This window comes from Brienomyrus brachyistius, unplaced genomic scaffold (assembly GCF_023856365.1).
Source record: "Brienomyrus brachyistius isolate T26 unplaced genomic scaffold, BBRACH_0.4 scaffold44, whole genome shotgun sequence".
Classification (NCBI taxonomy): Eukaryota; Metazoa; Chordata; class Actinopteri; order Osteoglossiformes; family Mormyridae; genus Brienomyrus; species Brienomyrus brachyistius.
Window position 1 is genome coordinate 1566275 of NW_026042319.1, and position 18567 is coordinate 1584841.

Genomic DNA, 18567 nt, shown 5'->3' on the forward strand with positions numbered 1-18567 from the left:
TAGTTTTAACAAAAAGCAGTGGGGTTGCCATTTATTATTACGGATATTACCACGAACAAAACTGTTCTGTTACTCTTACCTTAGTGGTACCACTAAATATTAAAAACAATCATTACAGCAGAAGGAATTTGGTTAAATAACTCACTGCCAAATTTGGTCCGGTCGGCTCTCTTAGTTATTAGGATTAATCGCTTGTTGCACGTACAAGTGCCAGGATGTGGGCAAACCGGATTGTCAGGTGAACCACACCTGTTCTATATCTCTCTGAGTTATGTAGGTTCCTCTGGACTTAGTTACGCTGCTGTAAACAAACAAAACGAAACGCAGTACGTCTACAAGCTTCGCAAGTTAACATATATGAAATATTTAACATCGCATGTATGATTTATAGCTACATCGGGAAAATGCACAAACTGCAGACTCACAGAGCTACATCAGCATCTTTGACATGTTTGCCTGCATGTACCGTGATGTACGGTAGGTTGTTTCCTGATACGAAGATCGCAGCCCGTGCGACGTTGCAGTCGTCGTGCGCCGATTTCTGCGCATGGGCGGAAATGGTCAGGCACCAAATCCCCGAAAGTCACAGTGAGTTGCGTGTTTTCAAAATAAGTTATTTTTAATGCACTACTTCATATGTGGTGGAGGTTGCAGGTCGGTCTTCTGTCTGGTGAGAGCAGAAGTAACGCATTACTGGCACCGATTTTACGGGCCTTTTGACAGTGCTAACAAAATCTTTCAGTTATGATGGAATAAACATGTATAACAAGAACCGCAATTATTAACTTGTGTTTAATAAATCGCACTAGATGGGAGTGACCTAATATTAATTTTGGCAGGGTTTCTGAGAACGCTCTTCTGACAATCGTTTGCCAAGTCGTTTAGCTGAACATCTGGTTGTTTTTGGTTTCTTTTTTAATTAGAAAATAACATTTTCCCTCTTGCCAAAGTCCCTGTAAAAACTGTTTAAAATCTTTGTTCTGCCTCATGACCTACTTTCTTCAACCATGATGCCCTTGAACAACTCAGGGTTGCTATGAAAATATACTTTATTAATGAGAAATGGTGCTGGGGAAGCTGAAAAAAATCTTTTTTATTATTTAACTTTTTTGTGATAAGTTTTAATCAAAAACATAAACAAAGGATGTGCACTAATGATGCATTTTTTCACTTCTGAAAAAGCTCCAGTAAAAAAGAAATCACACCAATACAAGCAATTTAAATCGACTACAGTAATGTGCTTTCTCACACTGCTGTGTGCTGTCAGACGTTCGCGCAGCACTTGGAGTGCAGAATATTATATTGTCAGGTAAAATGGGCACCCACAGTCCACCTGGAGATGGGAAAATGCACAGACATTCCTCCAGGATCTGAAACACAAAGTAATTTGAAGACTGGACCCAGGCAAGACCGTTATTTAGAAATAAGTATTAATCTGTAAGCAGGCAGTCCTGGTTTCTAAGTAGTTTGCAGCCAGTTGTCACACAAATCCTGTTGTCTGTCCAATGCTGTTGTTTAGGGATATGGTTTCAGTAGCACCACATTGCGACTGAGACCAAGCATCGGAAAGTGAATTACTGAAGAACACAAAAACAAGACCCTTGATTCCATCCACCCATGTCTTCTCTTCCTCCTTGTCCTATCACAATCTTCAGTGGATTTAAATGCTCTCTACTCTTTTTGTCACATGGTGACGTGATGGTGTTGCGCGTTGGCTGAAGGTCTGTTTACAGGGGTCATTTTGGCTCAGAGGTCTGCGACAAAAGATGTGTTAATAAAAAGAGTCGAGGGATGTGTAAAGTGTAAAGCTCCCAGGTATCAAAAATGTGGACTGTCTGCCTGGGAGCTGAGGGGGTGGATTGAATGTGGGTTCCTGAAGACCGGATTGGAAATCACTGATCTAAGGGAATCATTTTACTGAAGATAAACAGGATAATGAATGATTTCAAAATAATAACTGAAAACCCAAACAAAATCTATGCCCAATTTGGCAGCATGCTCTGTTCATTAAGACCTGTAAACTCTACAAGCAGAGAATGCAAAGATAAAGTCTGTCAGAGACTCTACAAAATCAAAATTTCCATAATTTTTGCCCACATGCTTAGAAAATCATTACCCTTTTAATGAAGCCCAGACAGGTTTACTCACAGCAAACCCGCCTTCAGATCTAGACTGAGCTATTCCCCTACACTCCAACCATAGTATCCATTCATACAACCAGCAAACCACGCTTGATATTTCCTTAACAGGTTTGCCCAATTTCCGTTGTTAGAAGCTGACAAAACAGACAATCTATTACCACATTGTTGTGCATACCGATACATTTTAGTTGCACGTAAATGTTCAATAAATCAGTCAGTTGTGAGAAACATAAATAGGCCACATACTCTCAACATTTTATTTACTCTGTTTTATACATAGTTTGGCTGGGAATGACATAATCTCAGGGACGATATGCCGTGGCTTTAGTTACAATTTTTTCCGCCAAAAAAATAACAAGACATTGTCAACCTTTGGATTTAAGGCTTTAACCTCATTTTAAATGGCTAGAACAGATGTTTTAAAGTGAAATTATTGGTAGAGGAAAGTTTAAATGTTCAGTCTCTGTGACTGGTAAGCTGATCACGGTAACAGTCGGTTTATCTTATGGGATATTAATCATTTAAATTTAGATGAATCTGAATTGTTCCCAAAAGCACAGGCCATGGCGTAGCAGGTAAGTCATTCAGGAAGAGATACTGCATGGGAAGTAACTGTACGGTCTGAAAGAAGATTCCCACTGCCCAAGCTCAGTTGATATATGCACGACAGTTATGTAAGATGATAAACAATCCAGTCATTAATCATTTAAGCAAGAATCTGTTTTGTGGGTGGGGAGGGGGGCATTAGGTATTGATGAGTTCTGTGTATCTCTTGAGACACCCAAGAAGCCCCTGAAATAACAAATGGACTTTATTGACACCCTGCTCCTGTGATTGTCACCACCCACAAAACGTAAATCGTCAGTGCCATGGAAGGAGCGTGCGTGTGTGTGTGTGTGTGTGTGTGTGTGTGTGTGTGTGTGTGTGTGTGTGTGTGTGTGTGTGTGTGTGTGTGTGTGTGTGTGTGTGTGTGTGTGTGTGTGTGTGTGTGTGAGAGAGAGGTCATGACACTGCCTTTCCGAACCCAGCGGATCTGGGTCAGCAGCTTACAAAGGCTTTGCTCATTGTGCAACTGAAACAAGTACACCAGAATTCTGAATTCTGTTTGAATTATCTGTTGAATTCTCTCTGTTGTCATAATTCAGTTAATTTTGAAAGAGGTACAAATTCTCTTTAATTCAAAGCCTTAAAAACCTCGCAATTTGTATGTTCACAATAATCACACACCCAACTATCTTTGTCATTTAGAAAACTCCCTTCCCATGTCATTAGACCCCACAATATAAATGTTTTTGTTCCTTACACTGTATTTAGTACCGTAACACTGAAGCCAAGTTGGGAAATTAGAACAATATGCTTTTCACCGTTCCTATGAATACAGTATGGCTCTTTTATTCATTAGTTTATTTTGGAAAAAAATATTTCTTCTAAGAACTACTCACTCAGGAAGAGTATTATACTGTCATTCACTGACGGGCAGTTGTTTCCAACAAGAACCAGAAGATTCTTTGTTTGTCTCAGAAAATTTTCATCACCTGAATTTCAAAGATTTACATAATTCATTTTCCTATTAGCCGATAGCAATATGTATATGAAACATATGTAATGTTGTTTACTATCCTGATGCCTTTAATTAATTAAACAAGTGCTACAACACAATGAAAACACATAGTTTACTTAGGAAAGACTTCAAAGTGTGTGTTGGGTGAGATTATAGTTTGTTCTTAGTTACTGATTGGTTTAACCTGCTTCTTATTGATCCAATCAGGCAATACTGGTAATCTTGCCTGTCATAACTTTCAAAATGCAGTTCGTCATTTATTTGGACAGAACAGCTTATGTATGTAAATCATTCTTGTGGGTGAACAACCGGGGGGGGGGGGGGGGGGGAGGTGTGTGGTTATGCTGTGGTCCTGTGGGTTCGTAAAATGCACTATAAGCTGCATTCAGTCCTCTAGGAAGCCCCACACCATGAATGAATGAATGTTACATTTATTTAGCATTTTTCAAGTCACCCAAAGCTCTTTACAGAACCAGTGGGGAGCCACTTCAATTCCTGTGTAGCCCCCACCTGGATGATGCGACGGCAGCCATTCTGCACCAGTACGCTCACCACACAGTAGCTAAGGTGGTGAAGGGGCAGGAGAGAATTCACCAGTTAGATAGAGGGGATGATTAGGAGGCTAGATCTGATATGGCCACGGTGGGCAATTTTTCCCTTGGACATCAAGGCACCACCCCTACTCTTTTGAAAGATGCCCAGGGATCTTTTACAACCTCACAGAGTCGGGACCTTGCTTTTAAATCTCATCCAAAGGACAGAAGATGGCAGCCACTCAGGGTGTGACCGTTGGCAATGTGGGCCCATGTGAGAGCCATTGCCATGACAACCCTACTCGCCTCAATGCTTTCCCCAACATGCAGGAACATTTGATAGAACAACACCCTTGTGGGGGTCTCCCCGTGCCCCATGCCCCACGGGTATCACTACTGTACACAGTTCCTCTTATTAGCTGCCCTTTCAGCCTGTGCCTTCACACCTGCATGTAACAGCTCTGTCATTTACCACCCACATGCAGTGTTTACAGTATCAGTTTGAAAGTATACCGGACATAAGGATTAACCGTGATATCTATGTTTACAGTTTCACTTCTTTATGTTAAAGTCTTTATTTAAATGCCATTGCCAGCATTTCTAATGTAATGAATCATTATGCACACCTTCTAGCTGCAGACACGTTTACACAGTTACATCCTATCAATTACAAACAAGTAGAGGACAGGTGAAAGTAGGGACCCTTGCCTGGCTCTGGTCCTTACTGTACTGTACTGACGAAGGTCACTATGAAATATCAATACTTGGTGATGTTAATAAGCTTGACTCTTACACCATAAAGTCAGCGAACTTTCCAAGTGTCTCTCTACCCAGAGTCTCAGATTTTCATTATTGGTGAAACTGATGTGGGGTAGGGACTTCCCATTCCGTTGACTGCCAAGTCATCATGCTCAGCATTACAGTCTGGTCTGTGCAGGGCTGGACTCTGCAAATGCCACCTTGCTGGTCACGTGGCTGACTGTCAGCATTGCCTTTCATTATGTTTAAGACGATCCCAATGCACAATTTTTTTCAGTATGGACATTGTGATCCTTGTGTAGTTCTCACAGTTGTTAAGCTTACATTTCTTTGCAATTTTGATAAGGTTGTCTTTCCACTCTGTCTGTACATTGTTTTTCCACTCTGATCTTCTCGAAGAGTAAGTACAGTATTTCCATTACAGTCTATCTCGTCTGCCTCGAGCATCCCTGCAGGGGTGTTAACAGCACTGTGCTCTGTCGATGATCATTACCTCCAACATTGCTACCTGGAGATGAGTGCATGCACAAACATTTTCCTCAGCGAGCTTCACTGTAAAAAAGGGGGTTTATTACAGATTCTTCTCCCGTCGTTTTTCGCATCAGAAGCTGAATATTTTATTGTTGACCATCTGTCGTGCCGAAACACCGCGGTGCAACTTTTAGCTTTAAAGCACAATAAAATGTTTTGAATATCCGTTTATCTTGAGGTCACTGCATGCAAAACACAACTATTTTGGCACAAAAACAACCACATTTCCTTGAGTGTGAAAAAGGAAAAACAGAGGAAGGTGGAAGAAAACAATAGAACTGGGGAAAAAAAACAGAAAAAGACTGAATAATCTGTCAGGCTGATGCTTCACAGAACTGCGAAACCAAGGCTGCTTTTGGATACTACGTGCTCCTGTTGGGTAGCCGGTAAGCGAGCTGTCTAAAAACAGTGTTATCATGGAATATTTTCAGCGGAGCTATCATAAACCCATTGCTAACTTCATGTGCAGTTGTAAAAAGTTTATTGAAATATTTGTGTTAAGGTTTTCAGTCCGAGCAGCAGGTAATAAAACACCCTGTAGCTGGAATCAGATGCAGAAAGGACTATGCAAATAATCAGACCGGGTGACATAAATGTGCCCATTGTGAACATGCAAGTTTATCATTAATCAGAAAAACAAACAGGTGTCTGTTCCAAGAAAAGCTTTTAGCATTGGGCAAGGGCGGCTGGGGGTGTGCTGCTGAAAGGCACCTGCTTCCTGATCTCTGCTTCACGGAGGGTGGCGGGCCATGGTTATGCCTCAGTGATGTTCAAAGTGCTTGGAGTCATCAGGGTTTTGTTTTTTTTTTGTCTTTTACCAGACATGATATATTCAAGATGAATTCAAGAAGATTCAGTGATGAAAGAGGAGCTCAGATGAATGAATGAATTAAAGAAAAAGGTTGACAAGCCATAGTGATTCAGTAGTTTCTGCATGATCACCTCTGTTCGCAGTCACATCTTGTTTGGGCGGCTAAGATGGAAGCCAGTGTTGTCAAGGCGGAGGTCCTGATGAAAATGTCGCAACAGAAGAAAATAATCTCCCCAAGGAATTACAAATACAGGCTTTTCGAACTCACCAGCAATTACATAACCTACTACGAATATGAGAAGGGGGTGAGTATTTACCGTTGGAGTCAGATACCGATGCATAAAAAATGTACAAAAAGTACGAAGGTGAATTTTAAATAGCACATGCATTAATTATTCAGTTTTATTGTTGGATGTCCAATAATCCTGCAAATATGTAGATGGCCAAAATGCACATATAAAGTTTAATATTCCTAATTTTGCAATGTAGGCCTGAATAAAAATGTGGATGTCTTTTGTAACGGTCACTGAATAATTTCCTTTATCTATATAAGTTTTTAACTGACATTGTGAACCACCGGGATTGTACTGGAATGACTCAAAATTCCACCATGACGCCTTAAAATCCTTTTTTCTTTGACTTAGCTTAGTTTTTTGGCACATTGTTAAGTGTAGCTGTCACATAGGAGGGCAAGATATGCCGAGGCAGGTGGAGATCCAAAAATATTCAGAGAAATTTGCTAAGAAATCATAGTATGAATGCCTGTTCTACATCATTTTTTGGAAGGGAATAAGAAAGACTTTTCAAGTAAAAGAAAGTCAAACTCTTTTGGATGAACTAGAACGGAGACTGTGAGCCAGGTCTTCACATCCAACATCCACCCTGACCTCACAAATGCTCTTCTTGATAAACGGGCAAAAATTCCCACAAACACACCCAAAATCTTGTGGAAAGCCTCCCCAGAAGAGTGGCAGCTGTTATAGCTGCAAAAGGGGGGACCAGCTCCATACCGATGCCTATGGATTTAGAATGGGACGTCATAAAAGTTCCTGTAGGTGTAATGGCCAGGTGTCCTGGTTCTTTTGTCCATATAGTGTATATCCAATGGGATGCATCTCTCACAATGAGCAACCAAACCCTACGTCCACCTTCAGCATCTTCCCTGCTGTAGCCGACGATGGTGTCGGCTGGTCTACTCACCAGTGAACATCTGGGCCTAGTGCTTCCTCTCTAACCCATTCATGTTATTGCCTAGAAAAAAGGAGCCAGGAAAGGCAGCATGGCGATTGACAGCATCTACTGTGTGCAGACAGTGCAGCCTGAAGGCGATGCTCCCGTTCAGAGACAGTTCCCTTTTCAGGTACATAAAGCAGCTTCAGGTACCCAAATGAGACTTCTGATTGGCCTGTGAATCTGCACAAGTACTGCAACAATCTGCAAGGTTCCTCATCTACGACTGGCTCTTAGAGCAAAGTAGCAGGTCATGTGCACTTATCATTCATTCTGAAGCCTTCTGTTCTTCAAATGTTTGCCCTCTCTGAATCATATTAATGAACTCAGGTTGTTGTCCACAGCAGATAGTTTACGATAAAGGAATCCTGTATATTTTTGCAAAAGATGAAGACAGCCGGAGAAGCTGGGTGGGGGTATTGAGCGAAGGTGAGGCCGTATGGATTGACAGCAGCCATGCTTACAGTATCCTTGGTCTCCTGCGTGTCGAGGCCCGGCTGTGCAATGTTGGCATTTTGCAGGAACGAGGAACAACGCCAAGCTCATGGAGACGTACCACAGTGGTTTCTATGTGGAAGGGAGGTTTCTCTGCTGTAAACAGACATCTAAAGCTTCCCCTGGCTGCACTCTTTCCAAGGCCGGTTAGTATGCAGATGTCGCCATCTGCTGGTGAATGGCGGTATTGCATTTTGGGCTGTGTGAGTGAGGCACCAGTAAGCAGTAATGATAGATCCTTTATTTGCCATTTGTACAAGTGCAGGTACATTGGAATGCTTCTCTTCGCCTACACCATTTTCCATGGCTTGGGTGTCACAGCGTGGGGTCAGCCAACATGTGGTGTCCTCTCTCTCTCTCTCTGTCTCTCTCTCTCTCTCTCTCTCTCTGTCTCTCTCTCTCTCTCTCTGTCTCTCTTTCTCTCTGTCTCTCTCACTGTATTTAATTATGTGTAACATGTATATGCCTGTTGAGTTCTTTTGTGTTTAAATAGTTGCAGGTGAATCTGAAAATACAACACCAGTCTTCAACAAAAGCCTGCCACCTCTTCCTGGTTTGGAGGTAGATCCCAAAATTACTGCTGGTACATGGAGTTAGATTGCTGTGCGAGCTTGGACTGCAGTGGTTGGGCTGGACTGACTGGGGCATGAATGTAGCTTGGTGGTGTATGGGCTGGGCAGAGCTGGGCTGGGTTGGGCAGGGCTGGACTGGGCAGGTCTGGGCAGAGCTGAGCTGGGCAGGACTGGGCTGGGCTTGGCTGGGCAGAGCTGGAGTATGTAGGGTTGCCAGCTCACTATTGTGGAGCTCAGTGCAGGCCTTGATGCCACTTTCAGGGAAGGGACAGACTGGCACTACCCCCCATCCCGAAGGAAACGAAGAGCTCACCAAGCCTTGTAGACACCTGGTGCAACAATGCCAGCGAGCCCGTCCTCGAACAAGAGACAGACCACAGGTGGAAGGTGAAAAACGTTGAAGGGTAAAAACAACTTTTGTGTGCACACATATGTCCCCTTCTGACTGGGCCTCATCTCACCAGAGGAAGCGATGGTTGGAGTGAGACTTCCCAATGGGTTTTAAGCCATTGTGTTTTTTTAACGATGTATTTCATGTTCAATTCTTTACTCAAGGGCAGAACATGAGGGACTTCAGTGGAAGTTCCATCTGTAATTCTATCTGTAATTGCATGCTAATTGCAATATAAGGGTGCACACTGATGTTGTTGTTTGTGGTTTGTTGGCGAGCGAGAGTGTTAATTCATGATGATGCTGAAAGTTTGGAGGTTAATAGTTTTAAGTCTATTTCTGAGCCACTATTGCTTTCCTCAGAACCCATGGCGGAGTTGCCCCTGCGTGCTTACAAGAGGCAGCTCTGGGTGGAAACTCCCTGTGGGTGAATCTTACCTTATGAGCTCGAATGGCCAAAAGGCTTGCGGTCAGTGACATGTGGCACTACAGAGAAATTCTCTGATTCCAATGTGCTTTTTTGATTTAATTACAGCACTGAGTCAAGGAAGAGACTGACTAAGCGATCTTGTACCATAGACTGTCAGTGAGTAGGAAAATCATGGCCATGTTTTGTATGTGAGAATTTAGTTATATTACAGTTATATTACTCAGAATGGGTTTTGCGATGCTTTAACTTTACAGACAAAACAACAAACACAAAATGGACTGGTCAGATCGTTCCATCAGCTTTGACACGTAAGTCTGTGAAACTGTACTGAACATTCAGTGAGGCCTAACATCAGAATTAAGATTTTAACAACTACATTGTCAATGACACATTGACCCCTGTGAGGAGACCCTGTGTCATACTGATCATTTCACCCATGTGGACAGTCATTCAGCCACCCAGCCCCTCGTCTTTCCTCAGTCTGACAACGTGGAGGACTACTCGTGAGTATCTAAACTGTACCCTTCCGTTGGCCCTTTTAAGGTCAGGTTGATGTATTATTGGGTCTCATCCAAAATTTTGACCCGGCAGGTGGTATGGAGGGAACATGTCCAGAGTGAAGAGCGAGACACTCTTGCAGCAAATGGTTTGTGAGCACTCGGGCCTGTGTGCCTATTGGTCAGCCCTGCTGGTGATGTCACAAGGGGCCCAGGAGTGTTATGATTGGGTCTCCCCTCTGTTTGTGTGCAGGGGAAAGAAGGGGGCTTTCTGGTGAGGGATTCCAGTCACAAAGGGTCGTACACTGTGTCATTGTTCAGCTTGGCACTCAAGTGAGTACAGAAGGTTATCGAACTCTATTCATATGTCATAACCGGAAATCCCATTGATGTCACATTTTGGGTATTTTGGGTGGTAGCAAAACAACAGGGACGGTTCGCCACTACCTCATAAATACTACCGATGACAAGCAGTTTTACTTGGCGGAGGACCTCGTGTTTGACTCAATCCCTAAATTGATCGCATACCACCAACTAAATGGAGCAGGTTAGTCCCCTTAAACGCTTCCTAAACTTGGTCCCAGGCTTGACCTCTGCTTTTAAAAACAAAGTTTTGAAACACAGTGTAAAAATAATTCCTTAATCTCTGTAACAAATGTAACAGGTGTAGCAAATGAGTAAACTCTTCCTCACTGCCCTTCACTGAAAGTATACATTACAGTACCAGTCCATCCTTGCAGATAGATGGCATTTCTTGACTGTTCCACTGAACAGGCAATGTTTTCACATCAGGGCTGCTGACGAGATTACGACACCCAGCCCTGGGCAGTGATACAATTCCCAGTTCAGGCTATGGTAAGGCAGAACTATACAGAGGAGACCCGATGAAATGATGGCTGACACAACAGTGACAGGAAGTGCTACTGGCTTCCTCTTTGTTGCATCTGGACAGGCGACTGGGAACTGCGTCGGGAGGAAATAACTCTTGTAAGGCAGCTGGGCAGTGGGCAATTTGGTGTGGTCCAGCTGGCTTTGTGGAAGGGGAGGTGTGAGATCGCCGTCAAAACCATCAAGGAGTGCTCCATGTCCACCGACGAGTTTATCGAAGAGGCCAAGATAATGATGCAAGTCTTTTATTCTCCCTGCTGAGATAATCAACATATCTGTCTACTGTCTCCTAAGAGGAATGACAATATTGAAAATAGCACAAAGTGAAACAAATAGCTGTACTTCTGTTAACATGTTGGTTTGCAAAATGCTAAATTTGTAAATTGATCTTTAAGTTTTTTGCATTAATTTTGGTTTCAGTTTAGGTGTTGCTTTAGCATTGCGATTTAGTTTTTCTCATATTCAAACGAGGAGAAGATGGTGACAAATGGGTTGAAACCTTTCATTGAGGGTTATTCCCGCCAGAAATGAGCATTTACACCTCCTGCGTGTCGTTTCCTTTGGAAGGAGGCTGAAGCACCCCAAGTTGGTGTCCTTGCACGGGGTCTGCACAGATGCGTACCCCTTCTACATCGTGACCGAGTACATGGAAAATGGCAACCTGCTGGAGTACCTGAAGACCCACGGAGACGAGTGTCCCCCCTCCCGGCTCCTGGACACCTGCCTGGATGTGTGCGATGGCATGTGCTACCTGGAGAGACAGCAGTTTATACACAGGGACCTGGTGAGATGTGCCAGCCTTTGGGCTGGCATCCTGTCTAGGGTGTACCCCTGCCCTGGACTCCCCAGGACAGAGCCTTAGTCCCCTGCCACCCCATAATGGACAAGCTGTTGGAAGACCGATTGATGTGTGTTTATGTTAATCCAGTATTTCAAAATAACAAGATAAAACTCTTTTCTCTCACAGGCTGCAAGAAATTGCCTGGTACACAAGAATCTTACTGTTAAAGTGTCAGACTTTGGGATGGCCAGGTAATCGAAGTGAACATCAGAAATGTTTCCTTTAATCAGAACCTCAGACAGAGGCCTGTTAGATTAAACTGCGCTAACAGGAAATGCCATGAGTTTGTAGCATCAGGTCAACAGCACCGGTGCTTTATTTCTGTCCCTGCCTGAAAAAATCTTTCTGAGAAATCCCCCCTTCTGAGAAATCTCTGATGTCTGAGAAGGTCTTGGTTTTTCACGTAGGTATGTGATGGATGACCAGTATACAAGCTCAGCAGGGACCACGTTCCCAGTTAGGTGGTCTGCACCAGAAGTTTTGAGCTACACCAGGTTCAGCAGCAAGTCTGACGTCTGGGCTTTCGGTGGGTGACACTGGTGAATGCCTCCGCAGTTTTAGCTTCGCTGTAGTACGCAGGATGCAGAGACTCTTTGTGAAAGCAGGACAGCTGCATCGCATCACATATCTCTTGCCTGAAACAGGTAAAACGAAAAAAGGTTTGTGATCTAGGCTGGCGAAAAGCCACATCAATGCTTATTTCATCATCTAGGGACTGTTCAGCAATCCAGGGACGGTGTACCTACTACTACCTGAAGGACAGCTCAAGTTCCAAACGTTATCGAGAGGTTAACCTTTATATAGAAGGACCCCTCACAGCTCTGATTAATGGCTACTGGTTCATGTATTACCTGAAGGTCTTACTATATGGGACACATCTTTCTGGCAAAAAAAATGAATCACAGGAAGTCATCGCAAATGCAATGTAGGCCGAGTGTCACAAAAACAGACAACCACAGTATGTTGGACAGTGATAACTATTACCTTTGTGGTTGCTTCATCTATTTGGTGTTAGATTGTATAATGCGTTGGTTTTGCCTATTAAAAATTCACATAACATAGAGCTATAATACGGTTGAATCAATTATAATTGGTTATCATAAATTAAGGCCTTAGTTGAACACAATAGAATACATTTGCTTTGGATGTAGCAGCTGCTTGTGTTTGGGCCTAGCTCTACAAAGCACTCAGACAATGATGGTGCTCTGGTGGTCACAGGTGTGTTGATGTGGGAGGTGTATACCCTGGGCAGACAGCCATACGAGTCCTACGACAACAAGCAGGTGGCTGAGAAGGTCATGCAGGGTTGCAGACTACACCGGCCCCAGCTGGCCAGCGAGGAGCTCCACAGTCTGATCACCAGCTGCTGGTATCAGGTAAGGCTGCTTAGTGTAGACCAGCATCCAGAGGGTATCAGTGTGGATGGACTTGTTCTACTGGTAAGTGCAGTCACTGCAGTCATGCTTTTCCTTCAGAACCCACAGGACAGGCCGCCCTTTCATCAGATCTTCGAGGATCTCCAAGCATTTCATGAGGACAGGCAACACATAGACAGCGTTTGGGATGACAGCGATAAAATAACTGAAGTCCAAATCTTCCATGCAAAACAGGAATTAAACTTGTGACAGTGTGGCATGAAATGCCAGTCTCACAAGACAGTCAAGATACCCAAAGACAAACTCCCTCTTCACACTTTTATGATAATTTTGCATCACTCATTTGCAGCACTTCTCAAGGTCCTCTTCAGACTCTTAATGTTTATGGGTTTCAGGTATAGATTTTCCTTGGGAATAACGGTGGCGGTATTATGGGGGGATGTCTGGGAGCCTTCAGCAGGGAAAGCTGTTTGGATGGATGAAATTGTATATTGTAGTGGGGGCTTTTCAGTATATATGCAAGACCGAAACCACTTACTCAACACACAGTTCCAGAATCCAGCCCTGCTCCCCCGTATTTCCCTGACACGTCATGCGGTGAGACGATTGAATCATCTTCAATGTTCAACAAACCACAGGAGACCAACTGCCACATGGGCATGTGCTTCTGCTTCAGAGAAGGAATTCTGATGCTACTTCTGTTTAACGTCATGTCCAGAGAACCAGCTTTTGAACATGGCCACTGACAGGCAAATATGAGAATGAAATACTGACATTACCATCTGCCAAACGGGGGTGGGGGGATGTGCATGAAAATATGGCACAAATTGCATTATTTTATTTTTGGATACGTGACGACTATGAGACTGCTGACTCTAGCCACATCCCCTCCTGGCAAATGCTTGTTTAACCCCGTCAGCTCTGCCCATCACGGATCTGCCTCCTACACTGTGTGAGCCATTAGTGGGCTCTTCCTAATCGTCCCTAACCTTAATCCTAAATAATTTCTGGTTAAAATTCAGGAACCGTTTTCCTGACTGCTACGCTAATGCTACATATTCGAAAGTGAAATCGTTAAAAAAAATAAATTAATTAAAAAAGCAGAACAAATTAATGCTGCGGTTTGTGGTAATGCAGTGATGCAGTGTACTATGGCAGTGATAAAACTGGAAAGTATCACGGAAAAGCTTGTCACTGACTGCAGACCTACAAAGACCTCGTCACTAAGGTTCTGACGGCTGTTTGCTGATTTTGACTGTGTTCTATTATAGTGTCAGTGAATAAAAGAGCTACCCTGCAGTTTACAGGCACCGTTTCTACCTTCATTTAAAGGTATGTGTTTCTCCCTTCATTGTATTTCAATATATGAAACCTGTTTTACGTGTTAATCCATAGCATAATGGCCATAGGGGGATTTTGCACCTGCCAACCACAGGGTCAAAATGGCGATTTTCTGCTATGGGCATAAATAGTGTAATAGAGCTGCCATTTATTGATCATTTTGTTTCCTGAGCAGCACATAATATCTACACCTCACTGTTGTCATGCGTTGTAAGGGCTGAGTAATTGAAATACATATCTCTACCCTGAATAATTAGGATGCCCGGGGAACCTTCATAATTAAATATTTTTATAATCATCACTGGTAAGTTGTTGCGGTCACACATTTTTAGAAACATTTTGTTTAGCAGTACATCAAACAGTGGCACTTTTAATAAGCATTTGCTCTTTGATTCCGCGGGTGGGTTGCAATTTTACGCACCACTTTTTGCACTTACAGTGACCATGGGTCAGATAAAATAGACATTTTAGCTGTACACCTGTGCTTTCTGCTGGAGCCATATAAACTTTCTTTATATGGTAAATCTGCACACCATCTTAGCTGTTTGGTCGTTGTTCAAGGTCTTAATATGAAGCGTTTGCTGTTTTACAAATACTTACAAAGGCATGATCAGCTTGGGGCCACGGGAGTCTTTGTCAAATGACTGGCTGGCAGTATCTAATTGCTCTGAGCTCCTCATTTTATTCCTGTATGTTCTGCCGTCCTCGTAATTGGTGATAGAAGACAGTCTTCATTTGACCAAACCTGAAGCTGGCTCTCACACCATTCCATATTTTGGTTCTTTCCAAGCACTTGCACACCAGACCAGTAACCCAAAAGCTCTATATTTGGCAAACAGAATTAGACATGCCAAAAACACACATTGGGCTTATGAACTAGACGGTCAGCTGTTGAAAACCCAATGCCAGCCACACTGCTGTTCATCCCTTGCCTTTCCAAAACAGATCCAAACAGGCCAGCATGGATTCCCAGGCAGAGATCTATCTTGAGAAGCAACACTTGAGAACACACTTGTCCTTCTGCATGGAGATGATAAGGGAGGATGAGGCGAAGACTGTTTGTGAGGAGGATGTCGTCAGTGACGGCTGCTGCTGCGTAACGGGGGCCGAATGCGCTCCCTTGAAGGACGTGGTTGTGGCAAGTCCTAGCAACACCACTTTTAGTAAGTCCCCATGACTTAATTTGTCATTTTTAATTGTTGATATTATAAGTATCATCATTCAGCACGATCAATTTGTATCATTTTACTCAAGATGTTTTTTTGGAACGTCAGCAGGAATATGTAATTTTAGCCATGAGAAGATGAAGGACAACCTAGCAATACGGAATCTGAAACATGACAAGTATATCAGGCGTTCCGGCAACGAGGCCTCCATGGATCCTTCTTCTGTCATTAAATCAGGTATCCGGTTTATCAGGGTTAGGGTTTGTTTGGGAAAATTTAAGTACCAGCCCAAAAGACTAAGAGGCACACACGTAACCCTATACTGCAACAAAGCCACCATAAACTTAAGAATTTTGTAGGCTGAAAAATCACACTTAAAAGTCAGATATTAGAGAATTAATACCTTAAGAATAATCTGTTTCTTTATGAGGGTGAGATCGATAAGGTGAAAGAGAACTTTAAGTCTTCGTGTTTTTCATAGTCACCATAACTTAGGCTTACTCTGTTTGCAGAATAGTTTAGATAGTTGTATAAATTTGCACTAATCTGAATAATTTGGTCAGACTACAGGCTTATTTGTGACATTGTTCCTTCTTTGTCTTAGCAAGCATAACAATTTTCTACTACAAGACAACCCTTATTGAGGAGCCCTTCCGCGGGATCCCGGTGGTGCTTAATTTCACCAACACTGACTCCTTCCTGCGCTGCCAGAAGAGCGGTGACCGGGTGTCTGTCAGCGTCGAGGTACAGCGCCATCATTTACGCGGGGTCAGCGGCGCTCTCGCAACTCTGTGCTGTGTGTTATAATTCATAGCAATACCGTCGTATTTTATAAGTACGCATTTTACCGTGCGGTGGTGCTATTGTCAGCGTAGCTTTATAAATCCTTTTACAGAAGTTTGAAAAGCAAAGGCTGCAGCGTTTCTCCAGCCGGGACGAAGACGCCTTCTCCTTTGTCTTCTACATGATGGCCGCCCGGGACAGTGCGCGTCGTTTCGAGTCTGCGGTTCACGGCGGCTGGTTTATGAAGGCGGTCGATGAGATCGTAGGCATGGGCCCCCTGTCCCCGGAGAGCGAGTCCTCCTATTTTATATTTCATGAGCAGTGAAGCCAGTCCTCCTCTCCATAAAGTTGCTTAATACCTTTAAAATGTGCGCTTGGCAAATCGTATTTGCGTCTTTATAATGGTGTTTCAGTGATCTGCTCCGTCTATTTATTATTAAACTATATATTAATTCTATCTTTTGGACAACTGCCATTGACGTATTTTATACAGACATTTTAAACGCATTTCAATTCTTATGTCATATATTATTTCACGCTGAAATGATTCTTGTTTTAAAAAATAAATACATTTCAAAAGTGCAAACATGCCCAGCTAAATGCCTACCCTATCGATGCTGTACCATTATAACAGAAGTTATAAGGAGGCGGGTAACGGGGTGGCGTGGTGCTCAGAGAGTAGCATTGTTACGTCACACCTCCAAGTTTGGGGGTTCAGGATCCTACCTGTGTTCCGAGTTGTGTGAGTTTCTTCCTGTAGTCCAAAGATATGCACTCTGATGAAGTGTGTGTATGTGTGTTGTAATGAGGGCAGGCTTTATCTATCGGAAGTTGCCTAGGGCCCCTGGTAAGGCAGTCGGATCCGGCTGTTATAAAGTGCAATCTCATCCAGCCTGGCACAGACTTCCTGTGACCCCAATCAGTGTCAGGGGTTAGAAGACAAATGGAAAGGCCACATTAGGGAAAAGGGGGATATCCTTGCCCCTCTTTCCACTGAGAGTTTTCAAGGAACTTGTCCAATATGTCAAGCAGAGAAAAACTGTGAGCAGTATCTTTATGTGGTTGATATTGGTCCTGTACCTGGAAGATTATCAAAGGTCATTTCGTAGAATGTCGGAATTAAAGTTGCCTGCATGCCAGTGACAGTGGTTGTCTGGTCTATCACCAGCCATAATGATGTTACACTGTGAATGTGTGTAAGCATGACTCTCGGACATTACCAGCACTGGCCTACTGAGTCATGAAAGAGAAACCCATGCCAACAAAAAGGTTTTATACATTATCCCTAAATACTGACCTCGGCACGTTTATATTCCAATTACATACCACGTGTAAACTTTTACAGAGCGACACTCAGCCATGTCGTCTGCATTGATCCATTTCCCCTTACAGCAGCAGAAAATGGCAGTGAATGTCTAACAGCCAGTTAATACTTAACCAGAGGACAAAGCTACAGACATGACTGAATCCAACACTGCACTTCTAGTTTCACACAAGGTTGCTGGGTCAAATCCCATAAGAACTCTTGCTGCCATACCCATGAGTGAGACCCTAAATTTAAGTGACTGGGGCAAAACTGTATGTGTAGCTGGTAATTTCTGCTGTGGATAAACATGCTGGTCACGCCAAGTATAATCACCATGCTTTTTTTTAAAAAAATTGCTTGTTCACTTTTGTTTATTATTACTATTTATTTTCACGCTGATTCAGTGACGACCTTCTCAGACTCATTCTGGATGCTGCATGATTCCCGTCATGTGCTTCTACTGAAATATTTCTTTTTGCAGCTTCAAAAGAACTCGACATGCCAGTAGATCACTGTGTATTCAGTCGATTTATGTGTGAGTCCTGTGAATTAGTTACATGTCTGATGGTAACTCCTTCTTATCCATGTTCTGTGTGCAGAGCCCCGGAGATCGACATACCATGGAAATTTTCCACATGTAAATAAACGACTTCTGTCAGCAAAATGTTGTTGCACAATATAAAGATATCGACCTCCACACCTGAATCTACAGGGCACCAAACATTTTATGGCCTAAAGGCATCTTGGATTATACTGTAACCACAATCCCTAACCATGCCACCGTCCCTAACCGAATGCGGCCCTTCGCGCTCAAGAGTCCACCTTTTAGATAACTCATTGTTTACGTATTTCAGTCATCGTGTGCATTGGTGAAATTACACACACAACACCAATCCACCTGGGTTGTTAGTGTGGT

At 43.1% G+C, this 18567-nt stretch overlaps 2 protein-coding genes across 8 annotated transcripts; both read left to right on the forward strand.

Annotated features, from left to right (window-relative positions):
- Nucleotides 1-454: 454 nt before the first annotated feature.
- On the forward strand, nucleotides 455-14359 carry LOC125722894 (cytoplasmic tyrosine-protein kinase BMX-like). Of its 4 annotated transcripts, none has more exons than XM_048999141.1 (21): nucleotides 455-588; nucleotides 6347-6641; nucleotides 7592-7696; nucleotides 7911-7995; nucleotides 8088-8207; nucleotides 8555-8622; nucleotides 8895-9037; nucleotides 9387-9446; nucleotides 9559-9609; nucleotides 9708-9761; nucleotides 9900-9956; nucleotides 10045-10099; nucleotides 10204-10283; nucleotides 10370-10497; nucleotides 10743-10805; nucleotides 10903-11074; nucleotides 11406-11622; nucleotides 11806-11870; nucleotides 12087-12205; nucleotides 12898-13055; nucleotides 13155-14359. In XM_048999141.1, the coding sequence occupies exons 2-21, from the start codon at nucleotides 6504-6506 to the stop codon at nucleotides 13302-13304; spliced, it is 2088 nt and encodes a 695-aa protein (XP_048855098.1). In that variant the 5' UTR covers nucleotides 455-588; nucleotides 6347-6503; the 3' UTR covers nucleotides 13305-14359. The 4 variants fall into 4 exon arrangements, with proteins under 4 accessions (XP_048855098.1, XP_048855099.1, XP_048855097.1 ...); XM_048999142.1 differs by having other exon boundaries at nucleotides 496-588; nucleotides 6480-6641; XM_048999140.1 differs by lacking the exon at nucleotides 455-588 and adding an exon at nucleotides 4065-5911.
- Nucleotides 14248-18315, forward strand: LOC125722912 (uncharacterized). Of its 4 annotated transcripts, XM_048999175.1 has the most exons (6): nucleotides 14248-14387; nucleotides 14654-14700; nucleotides 15342-15559; nucleotides 15671-15799; nucleotides 16167-16330; nucleotides 16458-18315. In XM_048999175.1, exons 3-6 carry the CDS (start codon nucleotides 15358-15360, stop codon nucleotides 16668-16670), a joined length of 708 nt encoding a protein of 235 aa, XP_048855132.1. In that variant the 5' UTR covers nucleotides 14248-14387; nucleotides 14654-14700; nucleotides 15342-15357; the 3' UTR covers nucleotides 16671-18315. The 4 variants fall into 4 exon arrangements, with proteins under 4 accessions (XP_048855132.1, XP_048855131.1, XP_048855134.1 ...); XM_048999174.1 differs by lacking the exon at nucleotides 14654-14700; XM_048999177.1 differs by lacking the exon at nucleotides 14248-14387 and having other exon boundaries at nucleotides 14513-15559; nucleotides 16167-16306.
- Nucleotides 18316-18567: the final 252 nt, after the last annotated feature.

Excerpts from the sequence above, each read along its gene's own strand:
- LOC125722912 (XM_048999175.1), top strand. The coding sequence starts at position 15,358 with ATGGATTCCCAGGCAGAGATCTATCTTGAGAAGCAACACTTGAGAACA. Across the intron at positions 15,800-16,166 it reads TTCTTCTGTCATTAAATCAG|CAAGCATAACAATTTTCTAC; the intron begins GTATCCGGTTTA and ends TCTTTGTCTTAG. Across the intron at positions 16,331-16,457 it reads AGCGCCATCATTTACGCGGG|AAGTTTGAAAAGCAAAGGCT; the intron begins GTCAGCGGCGCT and ends ATCCTTTTACAG.
- LOC125722894 (XM_048999141.1), top strand. The coding sequence starts at position 6,504 with ATGGAAGCCAGTGTTGTCAAGGCGGAGGTCCTGATGAAAATGTCGCAA. Across the intron at positions 6,642-7,591 it reads ACTACGAATATGAGAAGGGG|AAAAAAGGAGCCAGGAAAGG; the intron begins GTGAGTATTTAC and ends GTTATTGCCTAG. Across the intron at positions 9,610-9,707 it reads TCTTGTACCATAGACTGTCA|ACAAAACAACAAACACAAAA; the intron begins GTGAGTAGGAAA and ends TTAACTTTACAG.